Source organism: Manis javanica, chromosome 14, assembly GCF_040802235.1.
Source record: "Manis javanica isolate MJ-LG chromosome 14, MJ_LKY, whole genome shotgun sequence".
Classification (NCBI taxonomy): domain Eukaryota; kingdom Metazoa; phylum Chordata; class Mammalia; order Pholidota; family Manidae; genus Manis; species Manis javanica.
In genome coordinates, this window is record NC_133169.1 from 78,881,092 (window position 1) to 78,905,129 (window position 24,038).

At 34.6% G+C, this 24,038-nt stretch overlaps 1 protein-coding gene across 3 annotated transcripts in view; it reads right to left on the reverse strand.

The window, feature by feature from the left end:
- The window catches only part of YTHDC2 (YTH N6-methyladenosine RNA binding protein C2), a 132,354-nt gene extending 108,867 nt beyond the window's left edge, over nt 1-23,487 (reverse strand). Inside the window, exons 1-7 of one of the 3 annotated variants that reach the window (XR_012124829.1) lie at nt 23,116-23,487; nt 21,850-21,940; nt 14,003-14,199; nt 12,487-12,686; nt 2,642-2,808; nt 1,810-1,912; nt 778-934 (exon numbers count right to left, since the gene is read on the reverse strand). Coding sequence is in view for 2 of the 3 variants with exons in the window: in XM_073221099.1 (XP_073077200.1) it covers nt 778-934; nt 1,810-1,912; nt 2,642-2,808; nt 12,487-12,686; nt 14,003-14,199; nt 21,850-21,940; nt 23,116-23,305 (1,105 nt within the window). In the remaining variant the exon portion in view is untranslated. The remainder of the gene's footprint in view (nt 1-777; nt 935-1,809; nt 1,913-2,641; nt 2,809-12,486; nt 12,687-14,002; nt 14,200-21,849; nt 21,941-23,115) is intronic. The other 2 variants (XM_073221099.1, XM_037017222.2) reach the window with 2 other exon arrangements.
- Nucleotides 23,488-24,038: the final 551 nt, after the last annotated feature.

Sequence of the window (24,038 nt, forward strand, 5' to 3'; positions counted from 1 at the left end):
AAACAAATCATGGCATATTGAAATAGTAATGCAGCCACTTAAAATAATGAACTACAGCTAGAGCTACTGACCTGGAGGACTGTTCATGATGTACTATCATTTGAATAAAGTAAACTGCAAACTATTGTATAAGGTACATGCTTGTTTTGTAACCCTAATTTCTGTAAACCCAAAATACATGTATATATTTGCATATGTTGCATGAGCATGGATACAGTTGAGAAAGGATATACAATAGGCTTTAACATCAAGTAATTTCAGGAAAGTAAGACATGAAATAAAAAGAGGATGAGGCAATTGTGAACTTTTTTCCTTCATATGTTTACACTATACCACTGAGGTGAACACACACAACCTTTTCAATTTTTGAAGAGGAATTTCATAGTGTTTAAAGATTGGTGGCAAAACAGTTCTGATTAAAGGACAAGGACAAAAATTACATGGCAGCATATATTCGTAAGTATATGGGAAGTTAACATGGGAGTGTCAATTGCTCTTTCAAGGAGTCTAGCAAAAAAGGAGAAGCTATAGCACAGAATTTAAAAGGGAATACAGGCCAAAATAAAGAGAACTGGGCTCACGACACAATACCAAAGAGTTGTAGATGGAAAAGGAGAGGATGATATTATACACAACTGATTAAGTATATCTCTGAGGAAACAGAAATGGATGCCCTCTACTTCAGAACATTCCCCAATTCCCATTACAAAAAACATAATCATGCCAAAAAGCATTCTTTCTTAAAAATCCTCGAAGAAATCTGATAATTTAACTTACTATATATTACTGGACAACTTCCAAAATATCTTGTAAAAAGATTTATATCCAACGCAGCACTAGAAAGAATTAGTTTCAAAGTTGGGTGCTTTTGCAACAAATCTCTTAACTTTGTGAGTAAAACATCGCTAAATCGATCCCTTTCATGTACTTCATCCTGCAGTAAGCAAACAAACAAACAAGGAACAATTAAAATATTAAGGATACCAAGTCTTTAAAATTGTGGAGCTACTGGGTTTTATACTAACTCAAATTAAATATGGACAAGGCAAATAAGTGAAAGTTCTGTCTTATGGACAATTCAGAAATAATCAGACATTAACAACCTGTTGTGGGTAACAAAGCACTGCCCTTTCTTTCACAGAATATAAAACCACACAAACTATAATAAATTCTGAATTAGTGGTGCCTAATTTAAAGTACTTTGATATATGCAAAATCTATTTAAATATGCTTCTGTTAGCATCACGGTTCAGGTGAACCCTTGTACAAAATTAGTAAGTTTCTAAAAGCTACTTATAGCAAGCTTATAACAACTTAACCTAATTTTTCTCAGACACAAACTGGATAAAAGCTTAAAATTATTTATAAGTCAGTTGATCAGTTCATATACTCACTTGATCAGCAGCTAGTTAATTTAGCAGCTTAACCATGAAGTTAAATTACTATAAAGTATGCCCCAAGACTGGGAAATAACATGTTAGCTAACAGGAATCAGATGACTAAGGCAGAAAAAAAGAAAACTTTCACCATTCTGGAGAACTCTAAGTAAATCTATCATTTTCATAAACAAAAGGCACTTATTTAAAAGCTACGTAGTTATTTTATTTTTCCTCATAAAACCTGATAGTAATAACTTTATTTAATACAAAGCATTTATTTCTAATAACTATAGGGAATAAGAAGTAACTTGATTATAATAACCTGTTCAAAAACACAAAATGATTCATTTATACCCTATCCTAAAAACAATGATATATTTAAATTTTAAGCAATCTGAGTTATTTATGACAAATTCAGCAATATTCTTACCATAATAACATGTGTCACAGTTGACAATGTACTGTCTCCTGCCATCAATGTACGAAGCAATACCCCATTAGTGCAAAATGTCAGAAGTGTCTTTGGAGAAACCCTTTTTAGAAAATAAAAATAAAGTGCACAATTACAAATCTTATATGTAATTAAAACATGATCACATTAAATGCTAGTCTCAAATGTACTTCAATAAACGTTAAAGTTATTAATAGTGTACTGGTATGTATGCTTTCTTAACAAAGTTATGGAAATATGTACTTTACGCCTGACAATCTCACAACATTTTTATTACCAACAGCCTTTCATTAATTGATAAAAGAACCATAGATTTTTTTAAGACCTTAAATATTTTTTACTTGAGAAAAAATATATATCATAAATGAGATCAGTTTTTTGAATTACTGTATCCAAACTATTGAGAACAAAGCAATAGTACTACTTAACAAGAAGGTACGACTACTACTAAAACTAATCAATTTAGTCACTAACATTTATTGATTACTTCCTATAAACTCTACACCAAACCTGTGCTCTGATGCTTTTATTAGCCCCATTTTATATGTGAGAAAACTAAGGCTCAATGAGGTAAAATAATTTGTACCTGATCATGAAACTGTAAAACGGGGTTTTTATCTATGGCCCTTACTCTTCCTTAAACTATTTATTCAAAACCACACTAAGACATAACCTCAATGTCCTGTCATAGACTTACCTGGAGCAAAATGATCATCTAACTTTTCAACTAACACATTCCCTATATTTAGTGAAATATAAATATTTAGTCTTTCCTAAGAATGATTAAAGGCGACAGGAGAATCGTCTTTACCTGCTTTCTAATCGGATCTGGTAACCAATTGTTTGCCCAATCTTTTCTTTCCTCTCTGCAGCAACTCTTTCGGCCACAGCAATAGCTGCTAATCGTCTTGGTTGAGTACAAAATATACGGCAGGGTATACCATTTTCAAAGCAATCATCTAAAAGGAACTGAGGAATCTGAAACAAAAGTTTTGAAGTACTATAAAATGACATGATTGCATATCCAGAAAACCCAAACCAGTAACAATGGAAAAAGTATTAGAACTGAAAAAGTTCTGTAACATGTCCACACATAATATATTTGTAAGATCAACAGCTTTCACATAACTAATAATACAGCCAGAAAATGTAATTTAAAAAGACCCTTTTCACACCAGTTAGGATGGCCACTGTCCAAAAGACAAGAAATAACAAATGCTGGTGAGGATGTGGACAAAGAGGAACCCGCCTACATTGATGGTGGGAATGTCAACTGGTGCAGCCACTGTGAAAAGCAATATGGAGGTTCCTCAAAAACTAAAAATAGAAATACCATTTGACCCAGCAATTCCACTCCCAGGAATTTACCTACAGAAAACAAAATCCCTGATTCAAAAAGACATATGCACCCCTTTGTTTACTGCAGCACTGTTTAAAATAGCCAAGATATGGAAACAACCTAAATGTCCATCTGCAGAGGAATGGATAAAGAAGATGTGGTAGATACACACAATAGAATATTATTCAGCCAACCATAAAGAGAAAAGAAATCCTCTCATTTGCAACAACTGCAAGTATTATGCTCAGTGAAATAAGTCAGGGGGAGAAAGACAAGTACCAAATGGTTTCATTTATTTGTGGAGTATAAAAACAAAGCAAAACAGAGGGAACAAAGTAGACTCATAGACACCTGGGGGGAAGGTTGAGGGGAGGAGGAAGCGGCTTAAGAGGCACAATAATTCACAATCACAATATAGGTCAATGATGGGGACAGTAGTACAGCACAGAGAATACAGTTAATGACTCTGTAACATATTACTACATTGATAATGACCACACTAGAGGGGGTGACGATTTAATAATATGGGTAACTGTTGAACCACTGTGTTGTATATTTGAAGCCAACATAAGGTTGCATATCAACGATATTTCAATGAAAAAAAATACCCTGTTCACAATAGCAGCTAAGCTAAAATATGGAAAACCAAATTCATAAAGAAATAGTTAAGGATTACAAAAAGAAGACTATAAAATACTACAGAAAAGCATAAAATATCTGAATATATAAATATGACATTCTTGAATGGGAATAATCAATATTGCAAAAATGTCAACTCTCCCTGTATTACTCTGTAAAGTCAATGAAACAACAATCAAAATTTCACTGTGATTTTTTTAGTCATGAAAAAATAGCCTAATAGATTGCAGGTACTTTTCTGTACGTAAATTCAAACAGGCCAGAAAGATTTAAAATAAAAAGTAAAAGTCTTCTCTAACCAATATTCCTCAACCAATATTCCTCCCCATAAAAGCAACTACTGTTAGCTTCTTATGAAATCTTTCAAGGAAAAAAAATGTTTATACAATTTAGAATATTGATTATATAAATAGGTTTTTATTCACACAAATTATTACACTTAATGTTTCTAATTTTCATATTTTGCTTAACACATCAGATCTACCTAATCCATTTTAACAGATGAATATTCCATTCTAGGGATGTGCTATAATTTAACAGATACAGCTACACATTAAATGATTTCCAGTTTTTTTAGGTTATTATTGATGCTATTGTTTGCTATTATAGAGACTGCCACAGTGAAGAACATCTATCTTCACATACTTTTGCAAAGAAAAATATAAATAAATATATATCCTAAGCTGAAGAATATCTAAGTTTAATTTGGGTAGGAAATTACCAAATCATCCTCCAAAACAATTTATACTCCTACCATCAAAGCAGAAAATGCTGTTTTCCTACCACATTGCAAATACTGGATATCAGTTTTTTAATTTCTACCAATCTGATAGTTGAAAATAATTCTTTCATTTTAATTTCTTTGAGTGAGAGAGCACCTTTACATGCATGTCTTAGCCTCTAGGATTTTTTTTAACTTGACTAGTTCATCCAGAAACATAATTGAACACAAACTAAGAAATATTTAAAAGGAAAAGACAATGAAGAGGAGTATTATGCTACATACGATAAAACTACAAAAAAGCAAAAGTGGGATTCTGGTACAGAAACAGATAAAGACATAACAAAAATTCCAGAAAAATGCCCAGGTATTACAGAAACTTAGTATTTGATCAAAAATGGTATTATAAATCAGAGTGGAAAGGATAATTAAAAATTATATTGGAACAACTAGATAGTAATATGAGGAAAACAGTAAAATTTCTACCTAGTATGATAAAATTGAATAAATTTTGGATGGATTTTTAAAACTACAAATATGTAAATATTAGAGCAAAAAAGATATTTTAATCTTGGAAATAATTTTGTTAGCATGGCTCAAAGTCCTAAAAAATAGATTGAAGATTTGACTAAACAAGAATGCAAAACCACTAAAACAAGATAGCACAAACAAAGCTAAAAACCAAACAAAAAAATTGGGAGAAATTATTTTTAAGATCTCTAACAGAAAACAGGCATGTATCCATAATACATAAAGAACTATTAAATATAAATCAAAAATTGTTAAGCCAAAAGAAAAGTAAGGCATAAATAAGCAACTCGAAATATTAATAGATAGTAAGCAAATGAAAGACTACTCAACGCTAAGAATCAAGAAAATGCACATTGAAACATTATTTTTTGCTTATAAGATTGATAAAGGTAAAAAAAAATTATATCCATTGTTGCCCAAGCTTTAGGGAAATGGGAACTTTGAATATATTCAATACTATTTTAATACAGTAACTCTTTTCTGAGTTAACAAACAATAACTAGTTAACTTAGCCATTAAAATTTTAACGGCTACATTCTTGATCCAGCATTTCCACTTCTAAGAGTTTATCCTATTAAAATACTCCCACATAGTAGCAAAGAAATATTACGATACAACCTAAGAATTCTAAGTACAACAATATGATTCCTGCCCTGCACTTCCTAGCTATGTGAACTTGGATTATCTGTAAATTTTAGTTTTTATTCCTCATCTGTAAAAAGAGAAAATAAAGATCCTACATATGTTGGGAATTTTCAGAGGTTTAAATGAGATTACTCTTGTAAAAGTCTAATACACAACAAATTGTCATTTTTTATCATTGTTACTATAAAAATTTTCAGCAATAGTATAAAATTGCTTTAAAAATAAGCACATCTGTAGGTACCAACATAGAAAAATACACAATACATATTAAAAGAAAAAAAGCAAGATGCAAAATGTCTGTATATTATTCTACCTTTGTGTTAAAAAAAACTGTGTATCAGTGCTATGAGGAGAATAAAAACAAAACAAAGACAGATGTTCTCACCACGCAAAAAAAAAGAACAGAAATACATACTTCAAGTTTCTGATGGAGAAAGTAGCAAGAGAATTATAAATATTTCACTTTCTACGTACTATATATATTCTTCTATTAAATGTTTTCTATAAGGTCTGAGTTTTACACAGTGAATATGAATAATGAACATGAAAATTCAAAAGGCACTTAACTTCCTAAATACCTAATGACAATATGAAACTTACTGATATTAACTTCAAATTGTTATATTTATATTTCATAGAACAGAAACATTAGTCATTTAACTCCTTGAACAAGATACAATTATTTAAATTTAAGCCCATTCTATTAAGTATCTTTTTGAAAAGCAAAGAGCATAATTAAATTCTCAAATTTCTTCTCATACCTAACAAAATGATATACATACATAATTGTGAAAATAGATATATATAATTCCAATATATAAACATCATGAGGACATTCAAATAATTTTAATAAAAACATATTTATTATATTAATCAAAACTTCCATCCACCACCAAAAGACAAACAGCAACAAATGCTGGCAAGGATGTGGAGAAAGGGGAACCCTCCTACACTGCTGGTGGGAATGTAAATTAGTTCAACCATTGCAGAAAGCAGTATGGAGGTTCTTCAAAAAACTAAAAATAGAAATACCATTTGACCCAGGAATTCCATTCCTAAGAATTTACCCTAAAAATGCAGGAGACCAATTTCAAAAAGACATATACACCCCTATGTTTATTGCAGCACTATTCACAATAGCCAAGAAATGGAAGCAACCTAAGTGTCCATCAGTAGATGAATGAATAAAGAAGAGATGGTACATATACACAATGGAATATTATTCAGCCATAAGAAGAAAACAACTTCTACCATTTGCAACAACATGGATGGAGCTAGAGGGTATTATGCTCAGTGAAATAAGTCAGGCAGAGAAAGACAAGTATCAGATGATTTCATTCATCTATGGAGTATAAGAACAAAGCAAAAACTGAAGGAACAAAACAGCAGCAGACTCACAGAACCCAAGAATGGACTAACAGTTACCAAAGGAAAAGGGACTGGGGAGGATGGGTGGGAAGGGAGGGATAAGGGGGAAAAAGGGGCATTACGATTAGCACACATAATGTAGGGGGGAGGGCACAGGGAAGGCAGTATAGCACAGAGAAGACAAGCAGTGATTCTATAGCATCTTACTACATTGATGGACAGTGACTGTAATGGGGTATGTGGTGGGGACTTGATAATGGGGGGAGTCTAGTAACCATAATATTGCTCATGTAATTGTACATTAATGATACCAAAATAAAAATTTTTTTTTCATAATCTCTATTTAATATAATTGGAACTGCTACAGTTAACATCTACTGGCAAAATATACTCTAATCCTAAAACAGTTATAACAATCTAAGACAACCTGACAGATTCTTTGGTGTGACTCCATGGAATTTCACTTAATCATAAAAGGACTCATGGTGAAGGAAATCTTATATATTGTCTTCAGATAAAAATTTCATCATGTTTTTAATTATTTAGTTTTACAGGCTCAGTTTTTTAGAGATAGAGTTATATTTCAGTGAAAATGGCTGAGTCCTACAAGTAAATACTTGGTAATATTCATAGTTAACCTCTCCTACCATCTTGTCTTACCTACTAAATTTATTAAACCAACCAATAAAACCACAGGAAATCTAAAGCAATTATCAAATGCAAGATTCAAATTCTATCTGAACCTCTATCAGAAACAAAGTAATTCTACTATTTTAACAGCTAACACGTAAAACACAAACAAGAAAAGGTCACAGCAAAATAAAATAAAATCCGACTTTCATACAAACATAAAAAAAAGGTCATATGATTGTGCCATACTTACTTCCAATCTGTCATCTATAAGTGAAACTTTAAAATAATGAAGTACTTTGATTCTAAACATCCAAATACTAATTCCACTCTATAGTTAACTTTATAAAAATTTCTTGTTACTATTATTGCTTTTAATATAGCTGCTATACACAAAACACTATATTAGGCACTTTACAGACATCTAACTTCACCCTGAATGTTAGCAATCATTAGTTCCATTTTACAAATGAGGTCTCTGAATCACATAGGCTTAAAGACTAGCCTAAAACCTCACATCAGTAAATGAGGAAATTGGAATTTGAACTGAAGGTCAAAGTCCATGTTCCTTCCATGATGCCAAAACATCCTCACCTCTATTTAAATCAATATCCAATGTACTAGTTTAAAAATAAATGTTTATAGTGTAGCACAGAGAAGGCACATAATGGATCTGTGGCATCTTGCTGCACTGATGGACAGTGACTGCATTGGAGTATGGGTGGGGACTTGATAATATGGGTAAATGTAGTAACCACATTGTTTTTTCATGTGAAACCTTCATAAGAGTGTATATCAATAATACCTTAATAAAAAATTAAAAATAAATAAAAAAATAAATGTTTATGTCTACAAACCCAATTTAAGAGCACCTAAATATTAAAACAAATACTAACAGAATTAAAGGGGGAAAGAGACTGCAACGGAGCATTTTAGCAGACATTAACACACCACTCACACCAATGGACAGATCGACCACACAGAAAATAAGTAAGAAAACAGAGGCATTGAACAATATATTAGAACAGATGGACCTAACAGATCCATCCAAAAGCTGCAGGATACACATTCTTCTCAAGTGTACATGGAGCATATTTCAGAACAGATCACATATTAGCCCACAAAAAGACCCTCAATAAATTCAAAAAAATTGAAATTTTATCAAGCAGCTTCTCAGACCACAATGGTATGAAACTAGAAATCACTTACTCAAAGAAAACAAAAATCCTACAAACACATGGAGGCTAAACAACATGCTTCTAAATAATCAATGGATCAATGAACAAATTAAAATAGAGATCAAGAAATACGTGAAGACAAATGAAAACAACAACTCAATAGCCCAAAACCTGTGGGATGCAGTGAAGGCCATCTAAGAGGAAAGTACATAGCAATACAGGCTTATGTCAAGAAAAAAGAGCAATCCCAAACAAGCAGTCTAAAATCACAACTAAAGAAATCAGAAAAAGAACTAATAAAAGCCAAAGTCAGCAGGAGGAGATCACAGCAGAAATAAAATAAAATTGAGAAGAATGAAACAATAGAAAGAATCAATGAAATCAGGAGCTGATTCTCTGAGAAAAATACAAAAAATAGACAAACCCCCAGCCAGACTTACCAAGACAAAAAGAGAATGTATACATAATAAACAGAATCAGGAACAAAGAAGCAATAATCACAACAGATACCAGAGATATAAAAAGAATTATAAGAACACTATGAAAAAATTATTTGCCAGTAAATTGGACAACCTAGAAGAAAAGGACAACTTTCTAAAGAAGTACAACCTTTCAAGACTGACCCAGGAAGAGACAGAAAATTTGAACAGACCAATTACCAGCAATTAAATGAAACTGGTAATCAAAAAACTACTTAAAAACCAAATTCCGGAACAGACAGTTTCATGACTGAATTTTCTCAAACATTTAGAGAAGACCTAATACCCATCCTTCTTTTTTGTTTTTTAATACCCATCCTTCTTAAAGTATTCCAAAAGTAGGACAGTAAGGAATACTTCCAAACTCACTGTATGAGGCCGGCATCATACCAAAACCAAACAAAGACACCACAAATAAAAGAAAATATTATAGACCAATATCTCTAATGAACATAGATGCAAAAATCCTCAACAAAATATTAGCAAACCAAATACAAAAATACATCAAAAAGATCATCCATCATGACCAAGTGGGATTTATTCCACATAGGCAAGCAGGGTACAATACTGTAAATCAATCAATATCATACACCACCATCAACAAAAAGCACAAAAATCACACGATCATCTCAATAGATGCTAAAAAGCACTTGACAAAATTCAACATCCACTCATGATAAAAACTCAACAAAATGGGTATAAAGGGTTATATACCTCAACATAATAAAGGCCATATATGACAAACCCACAACAAACATCATACTTAATAGTAAAAGCTGAAAGCATTTCCTCTAAGATCTGTTAACAAGACAAGAATGTCCACTCTCACCACTTTTATTCAACATAGTACTGGAGGTCCTGGCCACGGCAATCAGACAACACAAGGAGATAAAAGGCATTCAAACTGGTAAGGAAGAAGTTAAACTGTCACTATTTGCAGATGACATGATATTATACATAGAAAACCCTAAAGAATCCACCAAAAAACTATTAGAACTAATAACTGAATTCAGCAAAGTTGCAGGATACAAAATTAATACACAGAAATCTATCACATTTCTATATACTAACAACAAATTAGCAGAAAGGGAAATCAGGAAAACAGCTTCATTTATAACTACAACAAAAATAAAATACCTAGGAAGAAACCTAACCAAGGAGATGAAAGACCTTTACTCTGAAAATTATAAGACACTCAGGAAAGAATTTAAGGAAGACACCAATAAATAAAATCTATCCCATGCTCATGGATAGGAAGAATTAATATTGTCAGAATGGTCACCCTGCCCAAAGCAATTTACAGATTCAGTGCAATCCCTATCAAAATACCAACAGCATTCTTCAACAAAGTAGACCAAATAGTTCTAAAATTCATATGGAACCACAAAAGACCCCAAATAGCCAAAGCAATCCTGAGAAGGAAGAATAGAGCTAGGGGGATTATGTTCCCTGACTTCAAGCCCTACTACAAAGCCACAGTAATAAAGACAATTTGGTACTGTCACAAGAATAGACCCATACATCAATGGAACAGAATAGAGCCTAGATATAAACCCAAGCATATATGGCCAATTAATATACGATAAAGGAGCCATGGATATACAATAGGGGAAAGACAGCCTCTTCAACAACTGGTGTTAGCAAAACTGGGCAGCTACATGTAAGAGAATGAAACTGATTATTGTCTAACTCCATACAGAGAAGTAAACTCGAAATGGATCAAAGACCTGAATGTAAGTCATGAAACCATAAAACTCTTAGAAGAAAATAGGCAAAAATCTCTGGAATATAAACATGAGAAACTTTTTCCTGAGCACATCTCCTTGGGCAAGGGAAACAATATAAAAAATGAATAAGTGGGAGTACATCAAACTAAAAAAGCTTCTGCAGCAAAGGACACTGTCAGTGGAACTAAAGGCATCCTACAGTATAGAATATATTTGTAAACGATTTATCCAAAAAGGGGTTAACATCCAAAGTATATAAAGAACTCATAAGCATCAACACTCAAAAAACATGATAAAAAAATGGGTGGAGGACTTGAGCAGACACTTCTCCAAAGAAGAAATACAAATAGCCAACAGGCACATGAAAAGATGTTCCACATTGCTAATCACCAGGGAAATGCACATTAAAACCACAATGAGATATCACCTCACACCAGTTAGGATGGCCGCTATTCAAAAGACAAGAAACAACAGATGCTACTGAGGATGTAGATAAAGGGGAATCCTCCTATACTGTTAGTGGGAATGTCAATTGGTGTTAACTACTGTGCAAAGCAATATGGAGAGTCCTCAAAAAACTAAAAACAGAAATACCATTTAACCCAGCCATTCCCCTCCTAAGAATTTACCCAAAGAAAACAAGATCACAGATTCAAAGACACATGCACCCCTATGTTTATCATAGCACTATTTGCAATAGCCAAGATACAGAATCAACCTAAGTGTCCATCGATACGTGAATGAATAAAGAAGGTGTGGTACATAAAAGGAAAAGAAATCCTGCCATTTGCAACAACACGGATGGATCTAGAGGATATTATGCTCAGTGAAATAAGCTAGGTGGAGAAAGACAAATATAAAAAGATTTCACTCATTTGTGGAGTATAAAAACAAAGCAAAACAAAAGGAAAAAATAGCAGTAGTCTCACAGACACCAAGAAGGGACTAGCAGTTACCAAAGGAGAGGGGTTAGAGAGGGTGGGGAGGAGCGAGAAGGGGATTAAGGGGCACTATAATTCGCAACCACAGTATAGGTAGGTCATGGGGACTTTAGTACAGCACAGAGAATACGATTAACTCTATAACATATTACTGCGTTGATAGTGTCCACAATGGGTGGCTGAAGACTTGATAATATGGGTAAGTGTTGAACCACTGTGTTGTGTATTTGAAACCATAAGATTGTATATCAATGATAATTTAACTAAATAAAAATATTTAAAACATTTCCATTTTATAAATGCTGAAAATGTACTCCCAGGAATCATTTATTTCTGAAATAACCATGAAACTAGAAGCTTTTTTTTCCCATTAAAATATATGCACTATAAATTTTATATAAGCTATCACATAGGAAAAAAACATTTTTTTCTCCCATAAACACAAAGAAGAAACAAACCTGTGTAGTCTTTCCAGACCCAGTTTCTCCTACAATTAAAACTACTTTATTTTCCTTAATTATTTTAATAATTTCTTCTTGTTTCTCAAACACTGGCAGAGACTGTCTGAAAGAATCAAATTCAGATTCCCCTCTTTTCACTGGAATCTGAGGTATGCCATTGTTGAGTCGCCCACTTGTCTTGCTCACTTCCCGGTTTTCTTTGAAAATGAATACAAGAACAAAAAAATTATGATCAACATTTTTTTAAAGGTGTGAAATATAAGGAATAAGTATTTCCAATGTAATTCTGCTCAAGTGTTTTTTCTCTACTCCGTCTACATAAAGTTAGCAAGCAATCCTTCAACTATTGTACTCCTATACCTAAAATTCTTAAAGAAGATGATATAAATTTCAGTATCATCTAGAAAGCAAATTTCTCAAATATTTCTGGCCATTTTTTTTTTTTACAAATGAGCAAAATTTAATCATCCAATAGCCATTAAAAATAAAAAACAATTTTCATACCCTAAGATGATTTTCAGGCCTGTTTCTATCAATAATGACACAGAAAATCAAACTTTTATAGTAGGAAACAATGTGCATTATACTTCATAAATTTGTCATATACAATATGAAAACACAAACATAACCTATATGTTTAAACATGTAAGACTATGTGATCAAACAGAATAATACATGTAAATGTAAGATCCTAATGCTTAACAGATTTCCTAATAAGAGCATTTTAGCCACATCTGCATCTAACTGAACAGACAGAAATAAAAAAGAATATTCTTCACATAACTCAAAATATTTTTTTGTGTGTGTATCTAAAATTGAATTCCCTGATAAGCACGACCATGTATTTTCTACATTCTGCAAACCAGTTCCAACAATAGATATTATGCAAATTGTCACTTTAGATAATAAATAATCTTCTCACTAGGTAATTTACTTTTCCAGACAATGACATTACAACTTCATTTTATAACCTAAATGTATTATTTATCTTCTTTTCATCAAGTTAATGTACTGATACCTCTGTACTTTCTCTTATCAAAAGTTAATGCCCTAATTCAAAATCTTACTCATTAGCATGTCATGGCAGTGTAATAAAAGGAAAGTCCAGACCTTGGAGTAAAATCCCAGCTCTGCAGTTTACTGGCTGGTTTAATGTCCTTGAACAATTTATTTAACTTCTCTGAACCCCAGTTTCTTCACCTGTGAAATAATTGAAATTCTTACCATGCAAGGGTTGCAATGAGGCCCTCTATAGTTTAGTATACTGCCTAGCACACAGTAAGTGCTCAATAAATGGCAGCCATTATGATGACACTTAAAACAAAACTTGTTTTCTCACTTCATGACGTGCCTTAACATGTTTCATTCCAAAATTTTCACAACTTAATCGTTTCTAACAGACCATTCAAATTGAGAAAGCTTATTTGATCACAGTTTTTAAAAATAAATTTTAAATGGAAAAAGACCAATCAAATAATAGGACAAACAAGGAAGCTCCCCAGAAAATACATACCAGCTTCAACTGCAAACACATTTCCTCTTTCTGTTTTAGGTAGAAGTTCAGTACGCTCTTTACTGGTGATGGGATATCTTTGAATTAGGCTCCTAACAGCATGTTTTGTATTATGAGTCAAATTACAGGTCATCATTGCATGAGTTGTTTCTGATCCATCTTTCTTCTTCACAGTTAGGTATCTATTTGCTCCCTTTCTGAATATTAATAAAAATCATTTATTTACTACATATAGTCAGTTTGTTCACATATGATGTATGCCTAGTTAGAAAACACGACTCAAGCAAAACATTGAAAAAATCAAAATGCTTTGGGAGGAGATTCTGAAAAATCCAAAAAAATTCAATGAAGAGGGGTTTGGTGCTAAAGTAGCCACAAGACCATTTTCAATTAGAAATTCAAAATGCTGCAAATCCAATTCTAAATCAGCAAAAATGGTCTACTTACCCATAAATGTTAAAATCTGTCTTAGCAGACTTTATGGTGGATGAAACATCACCAGTTAATACACATTGGGCAGCATATAGAAAGGGAAAACCAATCTGACCAACAGAAACTAAAAATGATAATTAAAAAAGTTATGGTTCACTGTCCAGACTAAAATGTCCTACTGCATGTTCCCACCGTATGCTGGTATTGTCACATTCCCATGAAAACCTGCTAAGTGAGCCAAGTTTAGTTCTTGGACCAAAACAACATAAAATTAGCATTACCGGTTAAGTATTTTCAGAAGCTTACTGTGAGGGAACTTTTTTTTTCCCAAAACTTCTGGCTCTACCCGTCAATTATAAGGTAATGATAATTAACAACTGTTTAAATTATTTAATATAGGTTATGTCTGTTTCTTCAACTGTTCCAAGACTGACCACATCTTTTATGGCTTTTGAAGCTCCAAAAATACAAAGTACAATGTCATACACAAAGGAAGTCCTCAAATGTGTTTTGAATGACTTAATAATACATGTCTATAACCTAGTACAATATACCTCAGGCTCTAAAAGCACACCAACCTGGGTTTCAATCCCCATGCTACCATTTACTAGCTACAGGACTATAACCAACTATTTAATAGCTCTGAGCCTAAGATAAATAACAATACCTGCCTCAAAGGCCTATTCATACAATTAAATAAGATTACGCATGTGAACAACAATATCTGCTACAGAATAAGCACTCCATAAATGAAAGCTAAAAATAAATAAGTGAGAGCTATTATAATTGTAGTATGGAAAAAATATCATTTCTTATATTTTATAAAATGTTACCCAAAATATTTTAAATGTTTTACCATTTGTTAATGTTACCGTATTATAGAAATGAGCAATGAAGCCACAAAAACAATGAAAATTACATGCATAGTTTTCCTAATTCACACTAGATTTAAAATTTTTCAACAGTATCTTCACATTAAGTTTGATATAACAGTGGAGATTAACCTACACAGTTTTTGCTATCTAAGCTTTCTAAGTGAAGCCTTCAATTTACCAAGATTTCAATTTTTGGAAACTCCCTATTTTGAATGCTTTAATGAATTATAAGCTTTCTATGCTGCCATCTACTACTTGAAGTGCTTAGTGATCCTTAAAACAATGATATAAATATGAAATAATTAAATGTAACCTGATCTAGAATTACTGATCAGAATTACTGGATTCTAGAGATGGTCTCTGAAGTACATTCTTTTCCCATGGACCTTTCTGAAACTTCAGCACAGTTGTTATAGACTCAAGTCATTCTGTGACATTTACTTCATAAAATGTTAACTACAGAAGGCAAGAAGTGTGCTGAAATGAGCACTAATGCAAGAGTTGGGAGGATTTTGTTCTGCTAGTAATAATCTAGCTATGGTATCAAAAATAAACCATCTTACTTCTCTGACATTATGTACTAATTTAAACATCTCTACCATTTCTACCAGCTCCAAGATGCTTCAATTTTCTTAAAAATCATCTCCAGAAAGTTTTGCTACATTTCACCTTTTCTTTTATTCATTCAGTCATTCATCATATATTGAGTGCTTACATAATACCAAGCATTATATATCATTCATCATATACTGAGTGCCTATATAACACTAAGTATTATGCTGGTAGGTGAAATTATAAAGCTGACTAAAATATACTCTTTCCTCAACAATTTCACAATTAAAATAGTGGGTCAGATTGAAATTATTCTAACACAGGTTGACTAATAGTAATAATACAGAATTTATGGATAAAAATAACTCATACTGGGCAAGGGAAACAAAAACAAAAATACACAAGTGGGACTATGTCAAGCTGAAAAGCTTCTGTACAGCAAAGGACACCATCAATAGAACAAAAAGGTACCCTACAGTATGGGAGAATATATTCATAAATGACAGATCCGATAAAAGGTTGACATCCAAAATATATAAAGAACTCACGCACCTCAACAAACAATAAGCAAATAATCCAATTAAAAAATGGGCAGAGGAGCTGAGCAGACAGTTCTTCAAAGAAGAAATTTAGATGGCCAACAGACACATGAAAAGATGCTGCACATCGCTAGTTATCAGAGAAATGCAAATTAAAACCACAATGAGATATCACCTCACACCAGTAAAGATGGCTACCATTCAAAAGACAAACAACAACAAATGTTGGCGAGGTTGTGGAGAAAGAGGAACCCTCCTACACTGCTGGTGGGAATGTAAATTAGTTCAACCATTGTGGAAAGCAGTATGGAGGTTCCTCAAAAAGCTCAAAATAGAAATACCATTTGACTCAGTAATTTCACTTCTAGGAATTTACCCTAAGAATGCAGCACTCCAGTTTGAAAAAGACAGATGCACCCCTATGTTTATCGCAGCACTATTTACAATAGCCAAGAAATGGAAGCAACCTAAGTGTCCATCAGTAGATGAATGGATAAAGAAGATGTGGTACATATACACAATGGAATATTATTCAGACATAAGAAGAAAACAGATCCTACCATTTGCAACAACATGGATGGAGCTAGAGGGTATTATGCTCAGTGAAATAAGCCAGGCGGAGGAAGACAAGTACCAAATGATTTCACTCACATGTGGAGTATAAGAACAAAGAAAAACTGAAGGAACAAAACAGCAGTAGAATCACAGAACCCAAGAACGGACTAACAGTTACCAAAGGGAAAGGGATTGGGGAGGATGGGTGGGAAGGGAGGGATAAGGGCGGGGAAAAAGAAAGGGGGCATTACAATTAGCATGTATAATGTGGAGGGGGGGCATAGGGAGGGATGTGCAACACAGAGAAGACAAGTAGTGATTCTACAGCATCTTACTACACTGATGGACAGTGACTGTAATGGGGTTTGTGGGGGGGACTTGGTGAAGGGGAGAGTCTAGTAAACAATGTTCTTCATGTAATTGTAGATTAATGATAACAAAATGAATAAAAATAAAATAAAATAAAAAAATAACTCATACTAAGCAGGTATGAGTGCTTAGCCATTACACTTAAAATGTACTGAATTCAGTCTGAACAAAGATTGGGAGGGGCAGAAAGATAATATCAACTTGAAGGTTTTTATGTTTTAGTAAAAGATTCTACTTGTGGCTATTAGTGCTTATTCCTACCACATTCAGCACCACAGTGACATACATGCAATAAAATGACTAGTGAAATTTTTGGCAAAATATTCACCTTGTCATTGTGAGGATGGTAACATTCAAAAAAGAGACTATGTAAATACATTAAGATCTCATGCTTTCATTCCATATCAACTGACACTACCCTTTAAAGGAAACCACAAGAATCTCCTTTACAAAGCAAAATTAAGTAGAAACTAGCTGCATGATGTGGAAATGCCCCATATGCAATGTTTAAATATAATAGTAAATATACTAAAATTACAAATAAGAATGTAACTTCTAATTTTCAAAGGGTGAAAGTAATCAATACATGCTCTAAGTTTTAGCATATCAATGGCTTTTCCTTCTAAGTAAAATGATGATATAACTAATCAATTTGATACAATTTTAATACTAATTTATCAATTTACACAATGAATGGTGTAATGAATATTTAACTCAAATACAACCCTATGCCTCGCTATTCCCCACTTTCCAAATCTGTGAACAGTTTAAAATCAGTTAAAGAGCCAAAATATGACTTCTTAAAGAGCTCACAACCACCAAGAAACTAATGTCCTTAAAAAAATACATTCATCTGATGCCTAGTAGATGCCTAATTTGTTATCTCCTTAATTTATACTTGTTAGGCAGAAAGATGTAAAGACCTAATGCAAACCATTTGCTCCCTAATATGCAATAGAAAATTACAAATTTATTAAAGTTTACATCATACTAATTTCCACTTTTTATGATTACCTAGAAATTAATAAACCAACCAGTTCATTTTGTTACTAAACATGGTTGCTTTCAGGTCATGAAAACTATCTTATAGTACATCTGTTCTTTCTGTGACTTAGTGGACTGTGAGAAATTTAAAGAGATGAGACCTACCTAATATTTCTGTTTTAACTCCTCACAACTCCCAGGATATTGCTATAAACTCTCTGTGAACATCAAGAATTAATTAAACATTAACTATGTTCAAATACTGGCTCTGCCACTTGCTGGCTGTGTGCTCACAGAAAAATTAACCTCTCCAAGCTTGAATTGCCTCATCTGGTATACAGGCACCAGCTGTTAATAACAGACCCTACTCTATTAGACTATTGTGAGGATTAAGATTAACTACCAAAGCACCTAGCAGAATGCCTGTTGCACAACAGCATTTAATAAATGTTTCCTGCTGTTATTATTATTGGGCACTGCAGGCTTTTTCTTTCAATGAATATCCACAAATACACTTAGGGAGTTCAGCACTTTTAATCCATTTTTCCTATTTTAGGTAGGGGAAAAGGAGAAGTGCAATATGCAACCTTCCAAGGCAAGAGGCAAAAGAGGTAGCATCCCAAATCTGAAAAGGGGGGCCTTTCTGAAGGGTGGAGCCCCCAAGGCAGGGTAAGCAGAGTACACAGATACCTACAAGCAGTGACTTCAGGCAAGACAGGTTAAGAAATTCATATTTGGAAAAAAACTTTCATATTATTTTATATTTTCTCTTTCCACAAGTTTTAGTTCATTTTGTAAATTTCACTATGTCTAACTTGGACTAAGAAGAATAGGAAAAAGATTTTGTTTTGCTCATGAGCAAGCCAAAGACTCTGCTCTTAAAACCAAAACACAGTGACTTCAATTGAGGAAAAAAGGAAATTATAAGGAGGTGACATTTTTGGTACAAGCAAATCTAAGTAAAACTTCAAAGAAAACTTCAGAATACACTAAAGAACATATAATGGGGGTGTTACTCCTACAAGAATATTTTCACTGAAAGAGCAATTACAAAAAAGTGGTCAAATGCAAACTAAATTCAACTCCTGGTGGGGGAATAGGGAGTGAGAAACAAAATCCAACACACACGGCTTCATTTTGAAAGAAAGCAGATCAAAAAGGAAAAAGTGATCCCCCAAAAATTGTAAAATTTGTAAAAACAGAAATTGTAAATTATCACACAGTTGAGTCTAAAATCTATTTTTAAAAACCTTGTAAGAAGTGCAAAATAAACTACTGAAATTACAGAATCTTAACTAAAACAAAGAGATTAATGCCTTCATATTTTACATTTAAGAAAAAGGCCTTTAAAGGTAAGGCACATGACGCTGAGGCAGTGACAAAACAGGAGCAGAATCTAGGTTTCCTGCCCTTTCCTCCACACTCAAGTATGTATTAAGGAACTGTAATACCAGGCACAAAAGAAAAAAGACAGAAAAACTAATTTGCTAAATTGATAGTTACTTGGAGGCAAAAATAAAAAATGTTTACTCAAGGGTGAACAGAAAAACCCATGAAATATATGTCAATAGTATAATACAAATTCTCATATAAATGAAAAGAAAGGATTTGAGACACAATATTCAAAATGATTTATTTAGTTTAATTTACATATGTGAAAAGAAGGAAAATCATTTGAAAAATCATAAGGACCTCTAGATACACACTGTGCTCAGTTTGCTCAAAGACAAGAAGGAGCAGGAAAGAGCCAGGCAATTTCATAAGAGGGTTGGTGGAGCATTGGGCTTAGGTATCCGGACTGAGTAATCAGGACTGAAGTAAGCCTTGCTTCCCACAGCATACTTTTCCTTTTCCTCTCTGTCTCCTCAGTGTTTCCTCATCCCGTTTTTTTGTCCTGATAAATCCTTTCTTGCTCTCCTCTTCCCCAGATGTTTCTCCATTCTGATCATCCTTTAAATGATCACGCTAAGGAACAGAACTAGAGGCAGTCTATTCTAACGAACCGTTTTTCTAAGAGTAATTTCCAATGGTCATTTCTAAGTCAATTGTTCAAAATTCAAACCCCATATAACCATGGAAATAATGCCCCTGCAAAACTGTACATTTATATCAGATGTCTTCTAGTGCATACCACATCCTCTTATCTGTAACTCTTAACCCCAAACAGCTCTGAAAACTGGAAGACTTCTGTAAGTTTGCAGCAACTTCATTTGGCAGCAAAGCCTGATGAAAGGGACATGAAGCTATTTCTAGGCTTTATTTACTTTAGTGTGAATATTCATACATTTTATCGCAGAAATATTAATGTGTTTAAATGTGATGGCTATACCTTATTAAGAGTATTCCATAACATATTGCAGAAATACAGCACTACATTTCTAAAATCTGAAAACTGAATCTTAAAACATATTTGGTCCATATTTGGTTTTTAGATAAGGGATTAGCACTCTTTTATTTTCAAGTGCAGTCTTTTACCTATCCAAGGGACTGTACTATGGGTGTGCTCCAGAACCTCCCACTGTTCCAGCACTGGCCTTAGGGATATTCAAAATGCATTCACCTAGACGAAATCCCCTGTCTCAGTCATTAACGTATCACTGTGGTGGGTACTCATATCCAAGATATTCCTATATCAGCTACTTTCATCTTAGGACCTTCCTACTATTTAATTATTAATATATTACTTAATAAAGTTTTGTTTTCTCTCTTCTTAACCTAAACACTGGTAAACTGGAATTGTATCTTTTTTTTCCCCCTCTGTGGTTCTCAACAGTTTGGCAATACCTAGAAGAGTTTTGGTTTTCTCAATCGGGAATGGCAGTGTTGCTACTGGGTAAAGACTAGGTATGGTGCCAAACAGTCTCCAGTGCACAAAGGCACCCTCCACACTAAGGAGCTGATCCAGTGCAAAATGTCAGTGCTCAGAGCCAATACTGAGAACCCCTCCTGTATACCAATCCCACCATCCTTCCTCCCCAAATTAAATGGCTCCACAGAATTTTAGAGTTCTTCCATTTGGCTGGCTTAGATAACTTTTCCCCCTACCGATCAGTGAGCCTTAAAAATATATATATAGTTTCCTCCGGTTCCATTTTATTTAATCACTTCTAATCATCAGATTCTTGAGTTAGCAGGAAAGAAAACAGTGAACATTTGTTGTAAAGTACAGTACAGTAACAGTAAAAGATAAATTCTGCAAATAATTGTACTTATTATCTTTAGTCCATCCAGTGTTAAAAAACACAAGAGACTTAGTTGCTATGCAAAATATTTTTCTCAAGCAATCAACTTCAACTTTCATGCTATTTTTTTCTTACATCTTTAAATTTACTTTTTTTTTTCTTTTTGCCCCTAGAGAACATAAAAAGGGGGGATAGGAGGAGGAAAAGGAAAGAGCTGATACAGATATGAATCAGCTTATCTAGATGTAAAATAATTAAGGATGTGAACCCAAAACAGTAACAAATATTTAAATGTAGTCAGAAATATTTCTCTTTTTTTGGTAAATAATTTTTTTGAATAAGAAAACCTATCAGCTTACCCTTTACTTTTAGAGACCAAACCAAGAGACTGACTCAATCGATGAATAAAGGCTCTTTCAGTACTGGTAAATGAAGAAGGAAATTCCATTTCTACATGGGAAAAAACACAAAGTACCATTTAGGGATAGGGAATTTTCTTTCAAGGTACTTCTATATACATACATAGATACAAAATATGAAAAAGTTATACAAGCACATAATCAAATTTATCATATTTTACGTGAAAAGTAGATATTAATTCAACAACTACCAAATGTCTACCAGAGTTATGATATTAATAAAAATTAAACCTAAATGTGATAAAGGGCTGTAATATTCACCAAAGATTACTCTCTTATTTGTGCTGGAATCTTGAGTTGGTATGATTACTGATGAACACATTTTATTATTTTAACTTAGTCCTTACTTGCTTCACAAAATGTTTCCTTCCATGATGAGGTATGCTCAAGCATTACGAATGCTCAACATCAAATTCCATTTCTTTGCCTTCAAAATTATATAGAATTCATATTTCACTATATTGAATTGGAATTGTTGTTAATAGGTACTGAGGCTTTCTTTACCTTCGCTTAAGGTACTCTGTTCAGGTCATCCCTCCCTGTTTGGCGCCGTAAGCTTCCAGAGTAAGGGATCCCCTATTTAGGCCAGCCAATCGGAATGGGCACTCAATATATTGTACTGCTCAGCACAGGTCAGCTGTATCAGCACTGTGTGCACCCAAGAAGCTTTCTAAGCTTAAGAGGTGTGGAAGACGTTTCATCTACCGTAACAAGTTTAACCTTTTGTGTTAGCGTTGATGCTTCTAGAATTTAAACAAAGCACTACAATGCCAGTGCATCTATTAGTCTGGCTACCTTCCCCTCTTCTACTTCTGTAGCTTAAACGTGCCTGGGTTAGGGCTACCCCAACCTCCTTTAAAAAAAATTTTTTTTAAAAGAGAGGAGGTTAACAATATATAAGAACTGGTGGCTTAGCCTCCCCAACTTGTCAAAAAGCCTCTCCCTAGGGAAAGAAACGCCTCCTGCAAGGGAGCCTACCTGACTCTTCACCTTCTGATTCTAGGTGAGCGCGATCCGCTGGACGCCGAGCTCTACGCAACCCACCCGAGCGCTAACACCCGCGGCCCAGGGCCCACCCCGCCTCTGACGCCGGCTCCAGCGGGCCGGCTGGGCGGCCCAGGTCTTCCCCCCTTCCTCTCAGGCAGCCCCTTCCACGGGTGTCCGGGCTCAGGGGAGGTGAGGCAGCCGGCGGGGTCCCCTTCTTACCTCTCTCATCCCCATATCGGAAGCGCTCCAGAGCGATACTAACTGCGATCTTCACCTCCTCATCTATACGAACGTCCTTCAGCCCCTTGGCCCGGCCTCCGCCCCCAGAGCCACCCAGAGTGGGGACGCCCCCGCCGCCGCCAGCGCTAGGAGCCGGCGGCCGCGGGGAAACGCCGCTCGGCCTGGACATGGCTCTGCGAGGTTCTCCCCGCGGGAGAGCGGCCGTGTTTGCTTGCTGACGACCAACGACAGGACCACTGGGCGGCAGACGCTGGGCCGGGGGTCACCAGAAAGGCCCCAGTCACGACGACTGCCGAGGAGAAGCCGGCGCCACTAACACCCGAGCGAGACGCCGAGCGCGGGCGTGACGACGTCACCAAGGCCGCCGGCGCCCGTGACCTCAGCGCGTCGGCCGCCCCTCTGCTCCAGCCGCCAGAGGCCGGAGTCACGCCCCTCCGCGGGTTGCTTCTCCCAGTCATCTCCCTCCGTGCCCGCACCGAGATGCTCTCGTTCATCCCTTTATTTAGTCCCTCGTTTGGCTAGGCCCTTCATTAATTCAGTAAGCGCGTGTAGGCCTTTCCTATGTGCCGGCAGGCACTTTGATACCCCCTGAATACATCTTGAGGAACCAGACCTGGCTCTGGCCCTTATGGAGTTTGCATTCTAGTGGAGAGAGTTGCCAGATTAGCAAACAAAAATACAGGACGCCCAGTTTATCTATATTTCAGACAACAATTTTTCAGCATGCATATTTCCCATGCAACATTTGGGAACATGTAGGGAATTATTTATTACCTGAAATGCAAATTTAACTGAGCATCTGTATTTTATCTGGCAACCCTGAATGGGAGTGACTGACAATAAACAAGTAAATGATTAAATGATAGTTAATTAGTGTTATATGAGATGATGGAATCAGAAGG